General features: G+C 34.0%; 1 protein-coding gene across 4 annotated transcripts in view; it reads left to right on the top strand.

Annotated features, from left to right (window-relative positions):
- Positions 1-15,773, top strand: part of XNP (ATRX chromatin remodeler XNP) — a 226,453-nt gene that overhangs the window by 46,026 nt on the left and 164,654 nt on the right. For all 4 annotated transcript variants that reach the window (XM_075356424.1, XM_075356423.1, XM_075356421.1 and 1 more), the window contains exon 6: positions 7,474-7,562. In XM_075356424.1, coding sequence (XP_075212539.1) covers positions 7,474-7,562 — 89 coding nt within the window. The remainder of the gene's footprint in view (positions 1-7,473; positions 7,563-15,773) is intronic.

The raw sequence follows: 15,773 nt of genomic DNA, 5'->3' as shown, positions 1-15,773 counted from the left end.
ACTATGGAACTAATAAAAATAAGTACCACTTGTAAAAATTGTTTGCTAATAATTTAAAAATTCAGAATAAATATTTGTTCAGTAAGAATGAAAAATTAATCATTCATTTTTGAATAATTTTTCATTCTCTTGACTGAACAAATATTTGTTCTGAATTTTTTAAATTATTAACAAACTGTTTTTACAAAATAAAATGTAAAAAAGCTAATAAAATTAATGTGTAAATGTAAACAAAGAATTTATAAAAAAAATACCACTAAGATGGGCTTAGGCCCAAAAACGTTTTGATTAACGTAAAAAAGTAAAGGTAAGAGTGTTGTCTAACTCTGTACTTTGCGAAGGCTGAAAAAAAATTATATATATATATATATATATATATATATATATATATATGTATATACACATATGTGAGAGTGGTTTGGAAAGTCAATTCATAGCCTGAGACTTGGTACCACTGGTGTGTATTGAGGGGATTTTCAGTTAGTAGCATCTTTTGGTAGAATGCACACCAAGTTTCAACCTGAACAATTAATTTCTGTGTTAATAGAAAGATTCGTGTGTTAATATAGCATTACTTTATGAAGGGCAAATTGCCTCAGGAGACTAAAAAAAACTTGATAAATATTATGTTGAATCTTTACTTTTGATTAGAATAGTTTATAAGCAGTCGCAAAATTTTTGAATTGGTCACATGAATACAAGTGACACGGAATGTTCTGGATGCCCTGTTGAGGTCACTACTCTAGATTATATAAATAGATTAATTATAAATTGATAAAATTCATGATATGATGTTGGATGATAGAATGAAGGTGTGTGGAATTGCTAGTGCTGTGGGCTTCTCGACTGAAAATACGGCATAATATTTTGAATCCGCACTTAAATGGAAAAATCTATCTACTGATGGTGGCTGCTGTGATTGCAGAGTTGACAAAAAATGAAATCTGTGCGAGGTATTCCATGAGCATTTTGCAGCTTTTTCAGTGAAATCCACAGGAGTTTCATCACTTTAGATGAAACATGGATACACCACTACACACTTGAGTCAAAGGAACAGTAAAAACAATGTGTTGCCAGTGAGGAGCCCTTTTGGCCGGGAAGATTATGTAGATTGTTTCTTGGGATTTGCAAGAAATAATCCTTATTGATTTTAGAAAAAGGTTCAGCGATTACTGGTAAATACTATACCATCATTATTGGACTTCATCAAGCTGCAAGAAAAACATCCTCGATTGGCCCACAAAAAAGTCTTTTTCCATAACGATAATACACTGCCAACTCTGCAGTTATGGTTGCAAAATTGAGATAGCAGTATTTAATCTTCTTCTGTATACCCCTATTCTCCAGATTTGACTAAAAAAAAAGGATTGGCAGGAAGGAGATTATATTCAATCGTGGAGGTGATTGCAAACAAACAGTTTTGCCGAGTTGGAACATTCCTATTATTTAGAGGGGATCCATAAACTGTTGCACCATTTGACAAAATGTATAAGTGTATAAAGAGATTATGTTGGGAAATAGAAATTGTTTATATAAAAAAAGTTATTTTTATTTTTGCACAGACTATTCAAACCACCCTTGCATGTGTGCGTGCATGTGTGTGTGTGTGTGTGTGTGTGTGTGTGTGTGTGTGTGTGTGTGTGTGTGTGTGTGTGTGTGTGTGTGTGTGTGTGTGTGTGTGTGTGTGTGTGTGTGTGTGTGTGTGTGTGTGTGTGTGTGTGTGTGTGTGTGTGTGTGTGTATTTGTATTTGTATTTAGTTTTTGAAAATTCAAGTAATTCATTAACATTTTGATTGCTGTGCTGAAACTTAAACCACCAAAATACAGTAAATAAATAAAAATTGTTACACTATTTTGTATTTTTAGTTGTTACTAAATTCTACAATTACATTAAAACATATTCAATTATATAATTTTGTTAATTTATCAAAATTGCTTTCTTTTTTGAAATTATTATGGACAAATATTATGTAAATTGTGCATTCCATTACTGGAGAGCAAAATGTGTATGTATATATATATATATATAATACACACACACACACACACATTTTGATGTTATATTTTTCAGAGAAAATAAACAAATAGCCTTATTTTGTCTTTTAAATAAAATAAAGTATACAGTTTGTTGCTTAATAGTGGTTACCATACAATTAGAATGTTTAATTTTTATGTTGATTAACAAATACTATATATGGATTAGGTTAAGAAAATAAACAGTATTAAAGCATATACATAAAGTATGTTAATTAAGTTCTTTGATTAATAGAACTTGTTTTAGTAAAGGTACTTAAAATGTGACAGTAAGTTACAGGTAGGTTCAGTTTACGTAACTGAAAATCAGTATTTAAGCATAAAATTGAATACTAAATAATTTTATGTAATTCATCTAAGGTATAATTGTATATTTTGTAATTTTCACTGAATTTAAATATTTGGAAATTTTCATCCTGTGGGTTGAAGTTTGAGAGGAAAAAAAATACTGAATTTTTACTTCGTATTTAAGTTTTTCAATGTTTATGTGGAATGAGTTTTTATTATTGTGTTGATATATATATATATATATCTCCCTCCCTCTATGAATCATGAGACCTTGCCGTTGGGGAGGGGGGTTGAGTGCTCAGTGATACAGAGTAGCTGGACCGAAGGTGCAACCATATCGGAGAGGTATCTGTTGAGAGCCAGACTAAGGAATGATTCCTGAAAGAGGGCAGCAGCTCTTTCAGTAGATTTTAAGGGTGTGTGTCAGGACGACTTAAACGGCCATATCAACATCACTAAGTCCTCTTGAGTACTGCGCAGCTGAAAGCAATGGAAAACTACAGCTGCTTTTTTTCCAAGAAAATGTAGCTCTCTGCATTTTCATATAGCAATGATGAAATATTTCATATAGCTTGGTAAAATATTCTGGAGGTAAACTAGTCCCCCATTTGGATTTCCAGGTGGGGACTACTAAGGAAGCGGTCACCAGAAAATTAAAAAATAACATTCTGTGAGTCGAAGCACGGAATGTTAGAAGTCTAAAACAGGAAAAAGGTTGGTAGGTTAGAAAATTTAAAGAGAGCAATGGAAAGGATAAATGTAAATATAGTAGGAGTTAGCGAGGTTCGGTGGGAAGAGGAATACTACTTTTGGTCAGGTGATTTTAGAATAATTAACTAAGTTTCAATAATGAACAGGCAGGTGTAGTTTTCATAATGAACAAGAAGATAGAGAAGAGATTAAAAATAAAAAGATAGAGAAATAAAATAGAAAATAATATAAAAGATAAAATATAAAATAAAATAAAATATAAAAGATAGAAAAATAAAAAAGATAGAGAAGAGAGTATTTAAAAATGTATAGTGATAGAATCATAGTAATAAGGATAAAATCAAAACCTATACCAACAACGATTGTTAACTTCTATATGCCTACAAGCGCCGATGATGATGATGATGAGGTAGAGTGTGTATACGAAGAAATTGATGAAGCAATTAAACACATAAAAGTAGATGAAAATTTAATAAAAGATGGAGATTGGAATGCAAGCATTGGAAAAGGTAAGCAAGGAAGTATAGTGGGTGAATACGGACTTGGCAAAAGGAATGAATGAGGGGACCGACTTATAGACTTTTGCACGAAGTATACTTTAGTAATTGCCAACACCCAGTTTAAAAATCATAATAGAAGAATATACTCTTGGAAAAAGCCAGGCGTTACTGCAAGGTATCAGATAGATTATATCATGGTTAAGCAAAGATTTAAAAATCAACTTGTTGACTGCAAAACTTACCCTGGAGCAGACATTGATAGCGACCATAATTTGGTGATAATGAAATGTAGATTGGGGTTTAAAAACCTGAAGAAAAGCTGTCAGATAAATCTGTGGAATTTAGAGAAGCTTGAGGAAGAGGAGGTAAAGAAGATTTTTGAGGAGGACATCGCAAGAGGTCTGAGTAAAAAAGATAAGGTAGAAAAGGTAGAAGAAGAATGGGAGAATGTTAAAAAGGAAATTCTTAATCAGCAGAAACAAACTTAGGCGGAATAAAGAGAACGGGTAGAAAACCTTGGGTTTCAGACGATATATTGCAGCTGATGGATGAACGTAGAAAATTGAATGTAGAAAAGTGTTCAGAAGTGGAAAGAGAAATGAACATTGGTAAAATAGACGGAGCATTCAGGAAAGTTAGGAAAATTTTGGGGTACAACAAAGATGGTACACCAATATATAATACGAAAGGTAAAGTCGATAGATGGGTGGAATATATTGAAGAGTTATACGGAGGAAATGAATTAGAAAATAGAGGAAGAAGAGGAAGTTGAGGAGGATGAAATGGGAGAAACAATACTGAGATCTGAATTTAAGAGAGCATTAAAAGATTTAAATGGCAGAAAGGCTCCTGGAATAGACGGAATACCTGTAGAATTACTGCGCAGTGCAGGTGAGTAAGCGATTGATAGATTATACAAACTGGTGTGTAATATTTATGAAAAAGGGGAATTTCCGTCAGACTTCAAAAAAAGTGTTATAGTAATGATACCAAAGAAAGCAGGGGCAGATAAATGTGAAGAATACAGAACAATTAGTTTAACTAGTTATGCACTAGTAATGCATCAAAAATCTTAACTAGAATTCTATACAGCAGAATTGAGAGGAGAGTGGAGGAAGTGCTAGGAGAAGACCAATTTGGTTTCAGGAAAAGTATAGGGACAAGGGAAGCAATTTTAGGCCTCAGATTAATAGTAGAAGGAAGATTAAAGAAAAACAAACCAACATACTTGGTGTTTGTAGACATAGAAAAGGCATTCGATAACGTAGACTGGAATAAAATGTTCAGCATTTTAAAAAAATTACGGTTCAAATGCAGAGTTAGAAGAACAATTGCTAACATGTACAGGAACCAAACAGCAACAGTAACAATTGAAGAACATAAGAATGAAGCCGTAATAAGAAAGGGAGTCCGACTAGGATGTTCCCTGCCTCCGTTACTTTTTAATCTTTACATGGAACTAGCAGTTAATGATGTTAAAGAACAATTTAGATTCGGAGTAACAGTACAAGGTGAAAAGATAAAGATGCTACGATTTGCTGATGATATAGTAATTCTAGCCGAGAAGAAGAAACAATGAACGGCGTAGATGAAGTCCTACGCAAGAACTATCGCATGAAAATAAACAAGAACAAAACAAAAGTAATGAAATGTAGTAGAAATAACAATGATGGACCACTGAATGTGAAAATAGGAGGAGAAAAGATTATGGAGGTAGAAGAATTTTGTTATTTGGGAAGTAGAATTACTAAAGATGGACGAAGCAGGAGCGATATAAAATGCTGAATAGCACAAGCTAAACGAGGCTTCAGTAAGAAATATAATTTGTTTACATCAAAAATTAATTTAAATGTCAAGAAAAGATTTTTGAAAGTGTATGTTTGGAGTGTCGCTTTATATGGAAGTGAAACTTGGACAATCGGAGTATCTGAGAAGAAAAGATTAGAAGCTTTTGAAATGTTCTGCTATAGGAGAATGTTAAAAATCAGATGGATGGATAAAGTGACAAATGAAGAGGTCATACGGCAAATAGATGAAAAAAGAAGCATTTGGAAAAATATAGTTAAAAGAAGAGACAGACTTATATGCCACATATTAAGGCATCCTGGAATAGTCGTTTTAATATTGGAAGGACAGGTAGAAGGAAAAAAATGTGTAGACAGGCCACGTTTGGAATATGTAAAACAAATTGTTAGGGATGTAGGGTGTATACCGAAATAAAACAACTAGCACTAGATAGGGAATCTTGGAGAGCTGCATCAAACCAGTCAAATGATTGAAGACAAAAAATATATTTATATATATATATATATATATATATATATAATATCTTAATCTTACATTACAAATTTCCTTTTATTAAAGGTTGTCTTATGTTATCTAAGATTATAATTGTTTCATATCAATTTTCTCTATTTTTTCTCAACTTGGGGAAATGTGTTGATGAATTTTTATGGCAGAGTATCCTTCCTGATTCTATTATGTGGATAGGAAGTTTCTTTAAATGTCAATAAATCCAACTTAATTGGCCAGTACTGCTGCCAGTTCTCAATGCTGATATCGCTCTGCTGCTGGAAAAGGTGGGAAGGATAAGCTATGGTGGGGATCGTTTGGTGTGTTCATAGTGAGATGATGTTATTTGAGTGTGGAACAATTGTGGATACAAGTGCGTTCACTGTCTGAGCATTTTTTAGCATGTGTATGGGTCCATGAACATCCACACACCAATAAAACATTGTAGAGCATTATGAATGTGTTTGTGCATTTTGGGAAATCGTCACCATCACAGCAAACATTACTGACGTTGGAAAAGAAGGTTTTTGCAACAGGAAGTGGGAGGCTGAGCACTCAAGCTGAAACATTTGCTGCTATAGAGACATAGATTCAACGATACTGATAAAATCAACGTGCAAACGTTCTGTAGAGTTAGACATTCCAAAAACGACAGTGTGAGACCACAAGCGGAAGAACTTAAAAGTTAAATGTTTTCGTCCAGCCACAGTTAATGAGTTTAGTGACAGTGACTGTGATCGACGTGTTTATGCATGTCAGTTACCGCTTGAACACTTTCCGAGAGCAAATGATAAAAAGAATGTTATGCTCTCAGACCAATGTGCGATTTATCGAAGCTCTTGTAACCAAAATGTATTTTTCTAGAAAAAAGACAGTAGTCTTCACTTCTTTGAGGAAATTAACACCATCCGCCTATTTTGATAGCCTAACACAGTTATCTGAGAATAACGATGAGTGGTTACTTCCATAATTAACTGCAGAAAGCATCATTGTTATCATTACATTTCAGCAATACAGTGCCTCAGCAAATTTTACTTTAAATGTTTGCAGTTACCTCGATGAAATTTTTCCAAATCACTGGATTGGATGTGGGTCAGAAGAGTTACTGGCTCCATTGTCTTGGCCAGCAAGAAGCCTTGACCTCGCCACACCCGATATTGCACTCTGGGTTTTTGTAAAAGAAGAAATCTGAAAATGCAGATACATCAACAACAAGCAGCTCCAAGATGTGTCATCATTTGAAATGATCAGCCCTGATATTCAGTTGTGGATGAACAACCAGACATGGAGGCACATACAGCTGTGCTTTGAATATGGTGTCACACAGACATTTTAGATCCATGGAAGGGAAGCAAGCTGCACTTATCCTAATAATTTTGTAACCAGCATAAAGGGATTTCCCTTCCACCCTGTAGAATTCTAGGTAAACAGAACATCATCTAAGATGATGTTATTTGTGATTAATTGTCCATTTAATAAGAAATAAAAGCATATTTAAGTATACTTCTTGATAATTTTTTGGCCTAATAATTCTTAGAAAATTAACTGTCTTTATACCTGTAAAGTTTGGGTATTAATTGATGTATAAATTTATTTTGTTTATTGCTTTTATTAATAATTTTTCAATTGTTCATTTCTACTTGTTTAGAAGAAAGTTAAGAAAGATTCAAGTAAGAGCCATTCTGCTGAAAAAAAGAAGGCAGAACCTGAAGATACAGATGAGGAGATAGAATGCTTGTATGTATCTTTTTTATGCTATCGTTTATAGTAAACATATGATTTTTCATGGGAAAATATTTAATATGAATTTTCTTAAGTTAATTTGAGTCATATTATTTTAATTTAAAGTAAAGGACTAGTTAAATTTTATCTATCCTTTAATATAACTTTTGTTTAGTTAAGTTTATTTTATACAAAGTACAGAATAAGTAATGTTGATAAAATTATCCCAAATGCAATTTTGAGGTTTTTATTAATATAAAAATGGGAAAACTAAACATTAATATGAGTTTAATTTTAAGCTTCATAAGTAGCCTTTGTTGTCTCGCAATCATGTTGATCTTATCCTTTAAATCTTAAAAGTCTGTAAAATACAAAAAGAGGATACAAATACAAAAATGAAGGATACTAAAAGATACAAAAAAGAATAAAAGAATCCTAATTGTTTTATTTGCCATGAACTGATGTCAGATTTCATACTCTTTTACAATATTCTTAATTAATCTGATTATTTCACTGCTAAATGTTGCCTGTTGATTGGACCAACTTAAGAAATTCTGTCTTTTTGCTTAAACTGTCAGCAAAACCAGGACCTTTTTTAAATGCCAAGTTTATTTTACATTGCAAATAGTGCTCGGCTTTTAACAAAAATAGTTTTTTTATCAGTATTTGTGAAACCATGATAGAGATATAGAGACCCATGCTAAATAACTACTGACATAAATTAGAAAACTATAAAATACTTAAAAACTATATATAAAAATTCATAATTTAAAATTCTTTTAAAATTAAATGTTTAAAAATGTATTACGACATTCCATTCTAATTGTCAAAAAACATATCTCATCAATAGATACTGAAGAAATAATGTATAGGAAAATTAAGTAAATATGTATATATGAGTCATGAAGAAATAATTAATAAAAAATTACTAAGTGAACAATACTTTGAAATATAATATAAGAACTTTTTATCAGTATTAGAATAAAGTAAAAAATACAATTTACTAAATAAACTACATTAACTGTATAAAATGTAACTATATCTATTAGTACTTGTATAACTAGTTGTATTTTATAACTGAATATATAAAGCAGCTAACATTGAGTTCAACTTAAAAGAGGTCCAATCATTCAGTAGTTTGTACTGAATGCATATTTTTTTTTAACCTGCATATATTGACGTGAGATGGGTAAAATAACGTGAAAGATGTGTTTGTACGACTGGAGCTGGAATGGGGGGACTGTTGACTGTTTATTGCCAGCACATTTGAGTATTGCTAGTCTGTGTCAAGGATTGATTTTTGAATAAGGTTGCGTAATCGTGTTATTGTTTGTTAAAATGCTGTTAACATTTGAAGAATGTGTATTTATGATGGGAAACTATCAGAGATGAAATCTCATTTTGTGTGTCAGTGAAAGTTCAGGAAAAAATTTGAAAAGGAAGCACCAGTGAAAAGTGTTATTCAGAAGTTAGTTAAAAATTTCATGAATCAGGTTTGGTGCTAGACCAGAAACATTAAACACATCAGATTTTAATGATGCAGATTGTATAGGACATTGAAGTGGCAGTTACTAGTTCTCATAAATTTTTGCGGAGATCTTCTCATAAATTTAAGCTGGGTAAAGAAGGTTTCAGGTTCAGCCTACACTATAGTGAGGAGAATGCTGAAGTTTTATCTGTATCAAATGCAGGTTTTCCGTGTGCTGATTATGCTGAAAGGGTCCACTACTGTGGACCCTTATTCTGGCTAAGAACTTCTTATTCTTACTGGCTCAAGAACTTCATTACAGGCAAAATTGGCATTTTAGATAAAATGTTTGTTGCAGATTGAGCATGGTTTCATGTTGGGTGGGTGTGTTAATAGCCAGAAGAAGTACTGGACCCTGGGTACTAGAAATCCACATATTTTATTTGAATCTCCCCTACATCTACAAAAAGTAGGTGTGTGGCTTCAAGGCAATGATTAATAGGACCCTATTTTGAAAAAAAAACTTGATGTTGCCGTCTCCCAAGAAATTATTCAACAGTTCATAGCTTTACTGTAAGAGGATGAACGTGACTGCTGGTTGCAAAAGGATAGCGCCATTTGCTGTATAGCTCACTTTACTGCAAGAGGATGCTACAGGATTTTTTCGGTAGAACAATAATTTTTAAAGAATTGTGGCACCAAGATCCCCTGATCTGACAAATCCAGACTTCTTTCTGCGAGGTTAGTTAAAAGAAATTGTTTTAGAAGCAATCCACATATTCTGCAGGAATTAGAAACAAACATTACCAATGCCATCCAGGAAATAGAAAAGGTACAGCTAATAAGAGTCCATAGAAGTGGATGGACATCATTTTCAACATCTGTAAATTATTAAAATTATTACTTAAGTGTTTTCCAACTATTATTTATAGACTAAACTAAGTGATAGTTTTTAACATTTGTTATTGATTTTGGGCAGTTTCACTTTAATGTGTGATTTAGTTTTTTGATTTAGTTTAACAAAATTTAAATTATAAGTTTAAATTTTTGTAAATTATTATTTACGTTTAACTCTAATTGTTCATAAGATGAATGAATAATTCATAAATATTGTCATTTTATGAATTAAAAGTGAGGAAATATTCGGAGGTTAGGGCTACACTAGCAAAAATATGTCTTTTATTCAATTTATTTAAAGTAATAGTTAAAACTTTTTGCATCAATTTGTTTTCTATAAATTTTGATTTATTGTAAAAAAAAAGCTGACAAAACAGTTGTATTTTCCTGTCATGCGACTAAAGTCTCGTTTCGGGAAAGTTCAACAACTGTGGGTTGTTTCTGTGCACAGAACTTGATTGTGGGTTGTTGTGGGTTGCACACAACTTGATTAAAAAATTTATCATTAATATTTTTTAATTTATTTCAATGATTCTAACTAAAATACACGTGCATACAGTATTTAATTCGCACGGGTGTGGTGGTACTAGTGGCAACGTTCGACACTAACTAAACTAATGTAATTTCACAATTTACATAAACAAATTTCATGTGTATGGTCGGCAGACTGATGTAGCCATGAGGCGTAACACACCAGTTACTGAGTCATTTTTGCGATCAAGTGTAAGACCGAGTTAGTTTTTTACACCCTAGCAGACAACTACAACAGCTGTGTGTCAGTGCTGTCAACCAACCTTTAAAATATTAACTAAATAAAATAAATAATTAATATTTAAATTATAAAAATGACAACCCTGTGGAATTTCAAATTTCCTACTCCAAGAAAAGGGAAAAAAGGGAAATTCCAAGATGGTAGACTACAACACTAGCGCTCCTTGTTGGGAGAGGGGGTATTATTGATGCAGCATGCCCACTTAGCCACTAGTTACGAGAATTTTTTGGGGAGGGCATGTAATTTTTGCAAAACTTTTTTTTAAATACTGTTATTTTTTAATTGTTAACAAATTTGCCTAAAAAAAATGTGACCTTAATTATGTGAAATCTCAATATACTGAGGGTGACCTCGCTGTACAGCCTCACCCCCATGACCTTTTAAGTTGAAAATTTAATGGCATCAATGCCCTATATATAGAGGTAATCTGACCAAGTTTGGTCAAAATCGGTTCTGTAGTTCTAGAGATAAAGTGATTTTAGAGGCCAACACTGAACACAAAAAACGCACATATGAGGACGTTAACATTTGGAAAATCACCATTTGTTTTTTTTTTTTTTGGGTCCCTTAGGTGTTAAAACGTTACGATCCGGTGGAAACCGCATATGCCCAAATTGGACTGATTACAATAATTTCCCTGCTACAACTGTAGCTGTCCTATACTGCTATCTAAATGGGAAAGTAAAAATCAAAGTTTGATTGATTTCATTGTCTTGATTTTATTTAATGCTGAGGTGAACAAGTTTGAATTGATATGATCGTTATACATTTTTACGTAGGAAATAGCAGTGATGTTGCTAAACTTTCCATATGACATGAAATCCCACTTGTATCTCTCACCTCCTTTATCTCCTCATCTCTTTGAGATCCACAACTCTAAACTCTAACAGCATCAGTGCTCTGCCTGTAGAAGTCACCACATCAAATTTCAAAATCTTTGGTTAAGTCAATCCAAAGTTATTAATAAATGCGCACATGTTCATACGCATGTATGTACATGCGTATACATATATAAATTTTTCTAAAGTCAATACTTATAAGACCGTATTCCTCAGTACCAATATATTGTATTTTTTATAATCAAAAACCAACTTGAACAATCCAAGTACAGAATTACAAAGTAAATGAAATATTTACCTTATTTTTCTTTTCTTTATTCCAATAGCACTTTCATGGGATCCCGCATCATCATTATAAATAAATTATATGAAATTACATATTAAAACATAACAATTTTTTGTTTTTTTTTTTAGAAAAAAATTAAAAGGCTATAATTAAAATTACTATCGTGTATAGAAAACATGAAGTCAATTAAAAAAAATAATTACATACATTTAAATATGTTAGTTAAGGTTAAAAATTAAAGTAATGAGAAAATGTATAACATGTAACCTGGCCAGCCAATGTTACATTACTGAGTGGATTTGAATTTATTTATATACATTCTGATTATATCTATTTTTATTTAAAACATGCTGCTATCTGTTACTGCTTTATAATAGGGTCATCTTCATACACTGTCTGAAAGTTTATTAAGTTGGAATTCTTTTGCATATATATATATATATATATATATATAAAATCTCTCCAAAATGTCCAAACTTTTACTGTTATTATTTAAATTAAATTTCTTGATTTCCAAATATGTCCGAATATCAGATACAGAATTTTTGTTATTAATAAGGTGGTAACATTAGATAAACCCAATTTACCATTTTTATAATTTCTAATGTGTTCTAAAAATCTAGTTTTAAAAATCCTATTAGTTTTATATATATATATATATATATATATATATATATATGTGTGTATGTGTGTGTGTGTGTGTGTGTGTGTGTGTGTGTGTGTGTGTGTGTGTGTGTCACAATCATTGTATTTTATTATATAAATTTACTTTTATCATAAATATTTTATAATGAGCTTGATTTTACAGTTTTTGCTAGAAAACAAGATTGTGTTCAAAAATTGTTTAATAGATGCTAAGGAAAAATTGTATATGAAGAAATCAATTTAAATTGAGTAATAAACAGTACTTGCAAAACAAAAACAAATATTGTTTTAGGAAGTTCTGATAGATGTAAATTTAAATTACTTTTAAAATATCTAAACCATTTGTTTAAACCCTAATTCAGATTACTCCTTACTTGGGCAATAGAACATCAGTTAATCTTTTTTTTTTTTTTACTGTTTTAGTCTTAATCTAAAATCCTGGTTAAAAATATACTTTTTTAAAGTGTTTTGTAAGTATTGTTTATGCCTTATTTAAAATTGTTTATTCCTTTAACTTTTTTTTTTGTGGTGGGGAAAGTCCTACCAGCTCACTGTCTGCCCACACAGATGATAGTGTTGGCTTTCACTGACTAAATCCACCTCTCCCTTCACATAAGAACTGGACTTAAATGTAGGCATGCACACGATTCCTATGGTGTTTTGCAGATACATCTACTTGCAGCAACTAACCTCCAAAGTAGCAGGCTGTGTTCCCTGTGAATCATTGGCAGATGAAAATCCTGTGCGGTTCCCGCTGCCTATCCTCAAGGACTGATAGGCACTATTCCTCAACCCACCACTATTCATCAACTAGCTTCCCCTTATTGACCTCTGTGATCATGTTATCTACCAAAGCCCAGATCCTTTTAGACTCAGCATCCAACTTAAAATATTATTAGGACCACCAATTGCTTATAACATTCTCTCCTTATGTGAGCCTAATCCATGCACTCGAATACTGCATTCTCTGGAGTATTAACGGAGCCACAGTAAGCACACAATTCAGATATACTCCCCCGTCAGGCCTTCAGGGATGCTTAAAACACCCATGACCTATCAGGAATTGAATCATTTTGTAATCCGCTTCCCCAAATTCCCTCCTGACCCACAGCTTTATTTCAGGCAGCAATCACCTACTTGGTCTATCTCCCTTGTGTTGAGGCATCCCATCTGGTCTGCTGCTTTCTGAACAAAAGGTTTTCTGTCTCATTTTTCTCCCTCCCATTGATTACGTCTGTCCTCTGCTGAGCCAACAGATCAATGGTATGAGTTCCATCCTCTACCAGCACTGCGTCTATGGGAATAGTTTTATAACCATAGCAGAACTGTATGTCAGCCTTCTTTGGACACTTTCCAGTCTCGCTCACAAATTTCACCTCCAACCCCTGCAGCCATACACACACTATGTAGAGGATTATGGAGTTGGCAATGTGGGAGTAGGTTTTCCTTTTGGAGTACCTTTGTCCAACTGTATTACTTAATATACATGCCAGCAAGCCCATCAGCTGTTGGTCCTCGAGATGGTCTCCTTAATGTGGTATTGGAAAGATCTCTTATCCAGCCACAAACCTAAATATGGTGGCTGAAGTTAGGATAACCACACCATCCAAATGAAAACACACTAACTGGTTAGATCCTCCTGCTTGTCATCAAAATAGCCTTGGTCTTATTGGCAATCAACTCCAGGCCCCTCTCATCCATCCACATTTTAACTAGCTAGCTGGAGCACCAAATTTTCCACCTCCCTCATATCTTCCTTTGTTCTCTTTAGGATGACAGTAGCCAAATCATCAGCAAAGGCAAGTGGATGGGACAGCCTCAGAACCCTGCCATGCTAAATTTCTTAAAAAAGGTCTGAGAACCGACTCCTGTGGTACACTTCTGCTGATTTCTAAAACATTGTCACCATCTTCACTAGACCCACAACATACAACATCGCTGAAGTAATAAACCACCGCTTGGAGACTTCAGGCCCCCTGATGTTACCATCAGCCTGCAAACCACCAAGGTCACCCATTCGGCCTTCCTGACTATTCCTCCCCGTGGGTTAAAATACCTCTCCCAGATCTTAGCCAAACACCAATGTATTTGGCTTTCCTTGATAAGGCCATCACTATACCTTCAAGCTCAACTGAAAATTGAGGGTTCTTTTTACTCCCTGTCATTGGGATCATAATTGTATTGCGAGCCGAGACTTCCAGTACCCTGTCCTGCATCCACTGGACAACATGTTGCAGTGTTTCATTCACACAAGTCTGAACCTCTTGTACATTTCTGCTTGTCACTACCACTGCAAGGTCATCAGCATGCATAAGCCGTTGACACCTGGAGGCAATTTAAACCCTAAAAGGCCATCATAAACCATATTCCAAAACAGGGGGTCCAAGATTGACCCCTGGGGCACCCTCTTTCCATGGTCATGACAACCTCTTCTTCTTCCTCTAGTAATTCTCTCATCTCCCTACCTGTCGGGTATTGCTGGATCATCCTGACCAGATAGGGAGGAATCTTCTTGTCAGTCAGACTATCTAAAATAGCATTCCACTTAGTGTTATTGAATGCTTTTCTAGTGTCCACTAAGATCACTAAAGGTATCTTCCTAGTGTGTCTCGTTCCCTTTGCAGTGTTTTTGACCATTTCCATAACACTCTTAATTGTGTCAATAGTGAACCATCCCTTCCTGAAGCCGTACTGTCTCCAGGACAGCCCACCCCACTGCTCCAACTTCATATCTGGTCTCCTTGCGAGGAACAACTTCCTCAATGTATTAGGGGAATTGGCCTGAAGCGTCTCCCTCCTACAGAACCAGAACCAATGTGGCTGCCTTCCATGTCATCGGGATACTCACTCTACATATGTGCTGATTAAATGGTTCCAAAAGTGGCATGGGGGATGCCTCCACAATCACTTTCAGGGCTTCAGCTGGGACCCCATCAGGGCCCAGGACTTTTATGCGGCTTAAGCTTAGTGATGGCATATTCTAACTCTTCGACCCTAAACCAAGGAATCTCCTCAGCAGTTTGGCAGCAGTGAAGGTTCCTCCTTCACCAGTTTGGAAGCAATGTTGTTGACATATGTGAGTGCACACTCCTCCCCTAGATCGAAGTTGATCACCAGTATATAATTCTTAGGGTACACTCCAGATTGAGTTTGCCTCCACATAGGATGGCACTCGTATCATCCTCCAGCAGTTGGCCAGAGGACAATTCGTTTACTTGTGCAACCTCTTTGCCCACTGATAACAATTCAGACTGTCTTTCCTGAACATTTCGGCCTTAACCCCTAAATCGAAGAGTATTGCTAAAGAATCATTCTCACT

Source organism: Lycorma delicatula, chromosome 2 (assembly GCF_047948215.1).
Source record: "Lycorma delicatula isolate Av1 chromosome 2, ASM4794821v1, whole genome shotgun sequence".
NCBI classification, from domain to species: Eukaryota; Metazoa; Arthropoda; class Insecta; order Hemiptera; family Fulgoridae; genus Lycorma; species Lycorma delicatula.
This window is presented reverse-complemented; position numbering and strand designations above follow the sequence as displayed.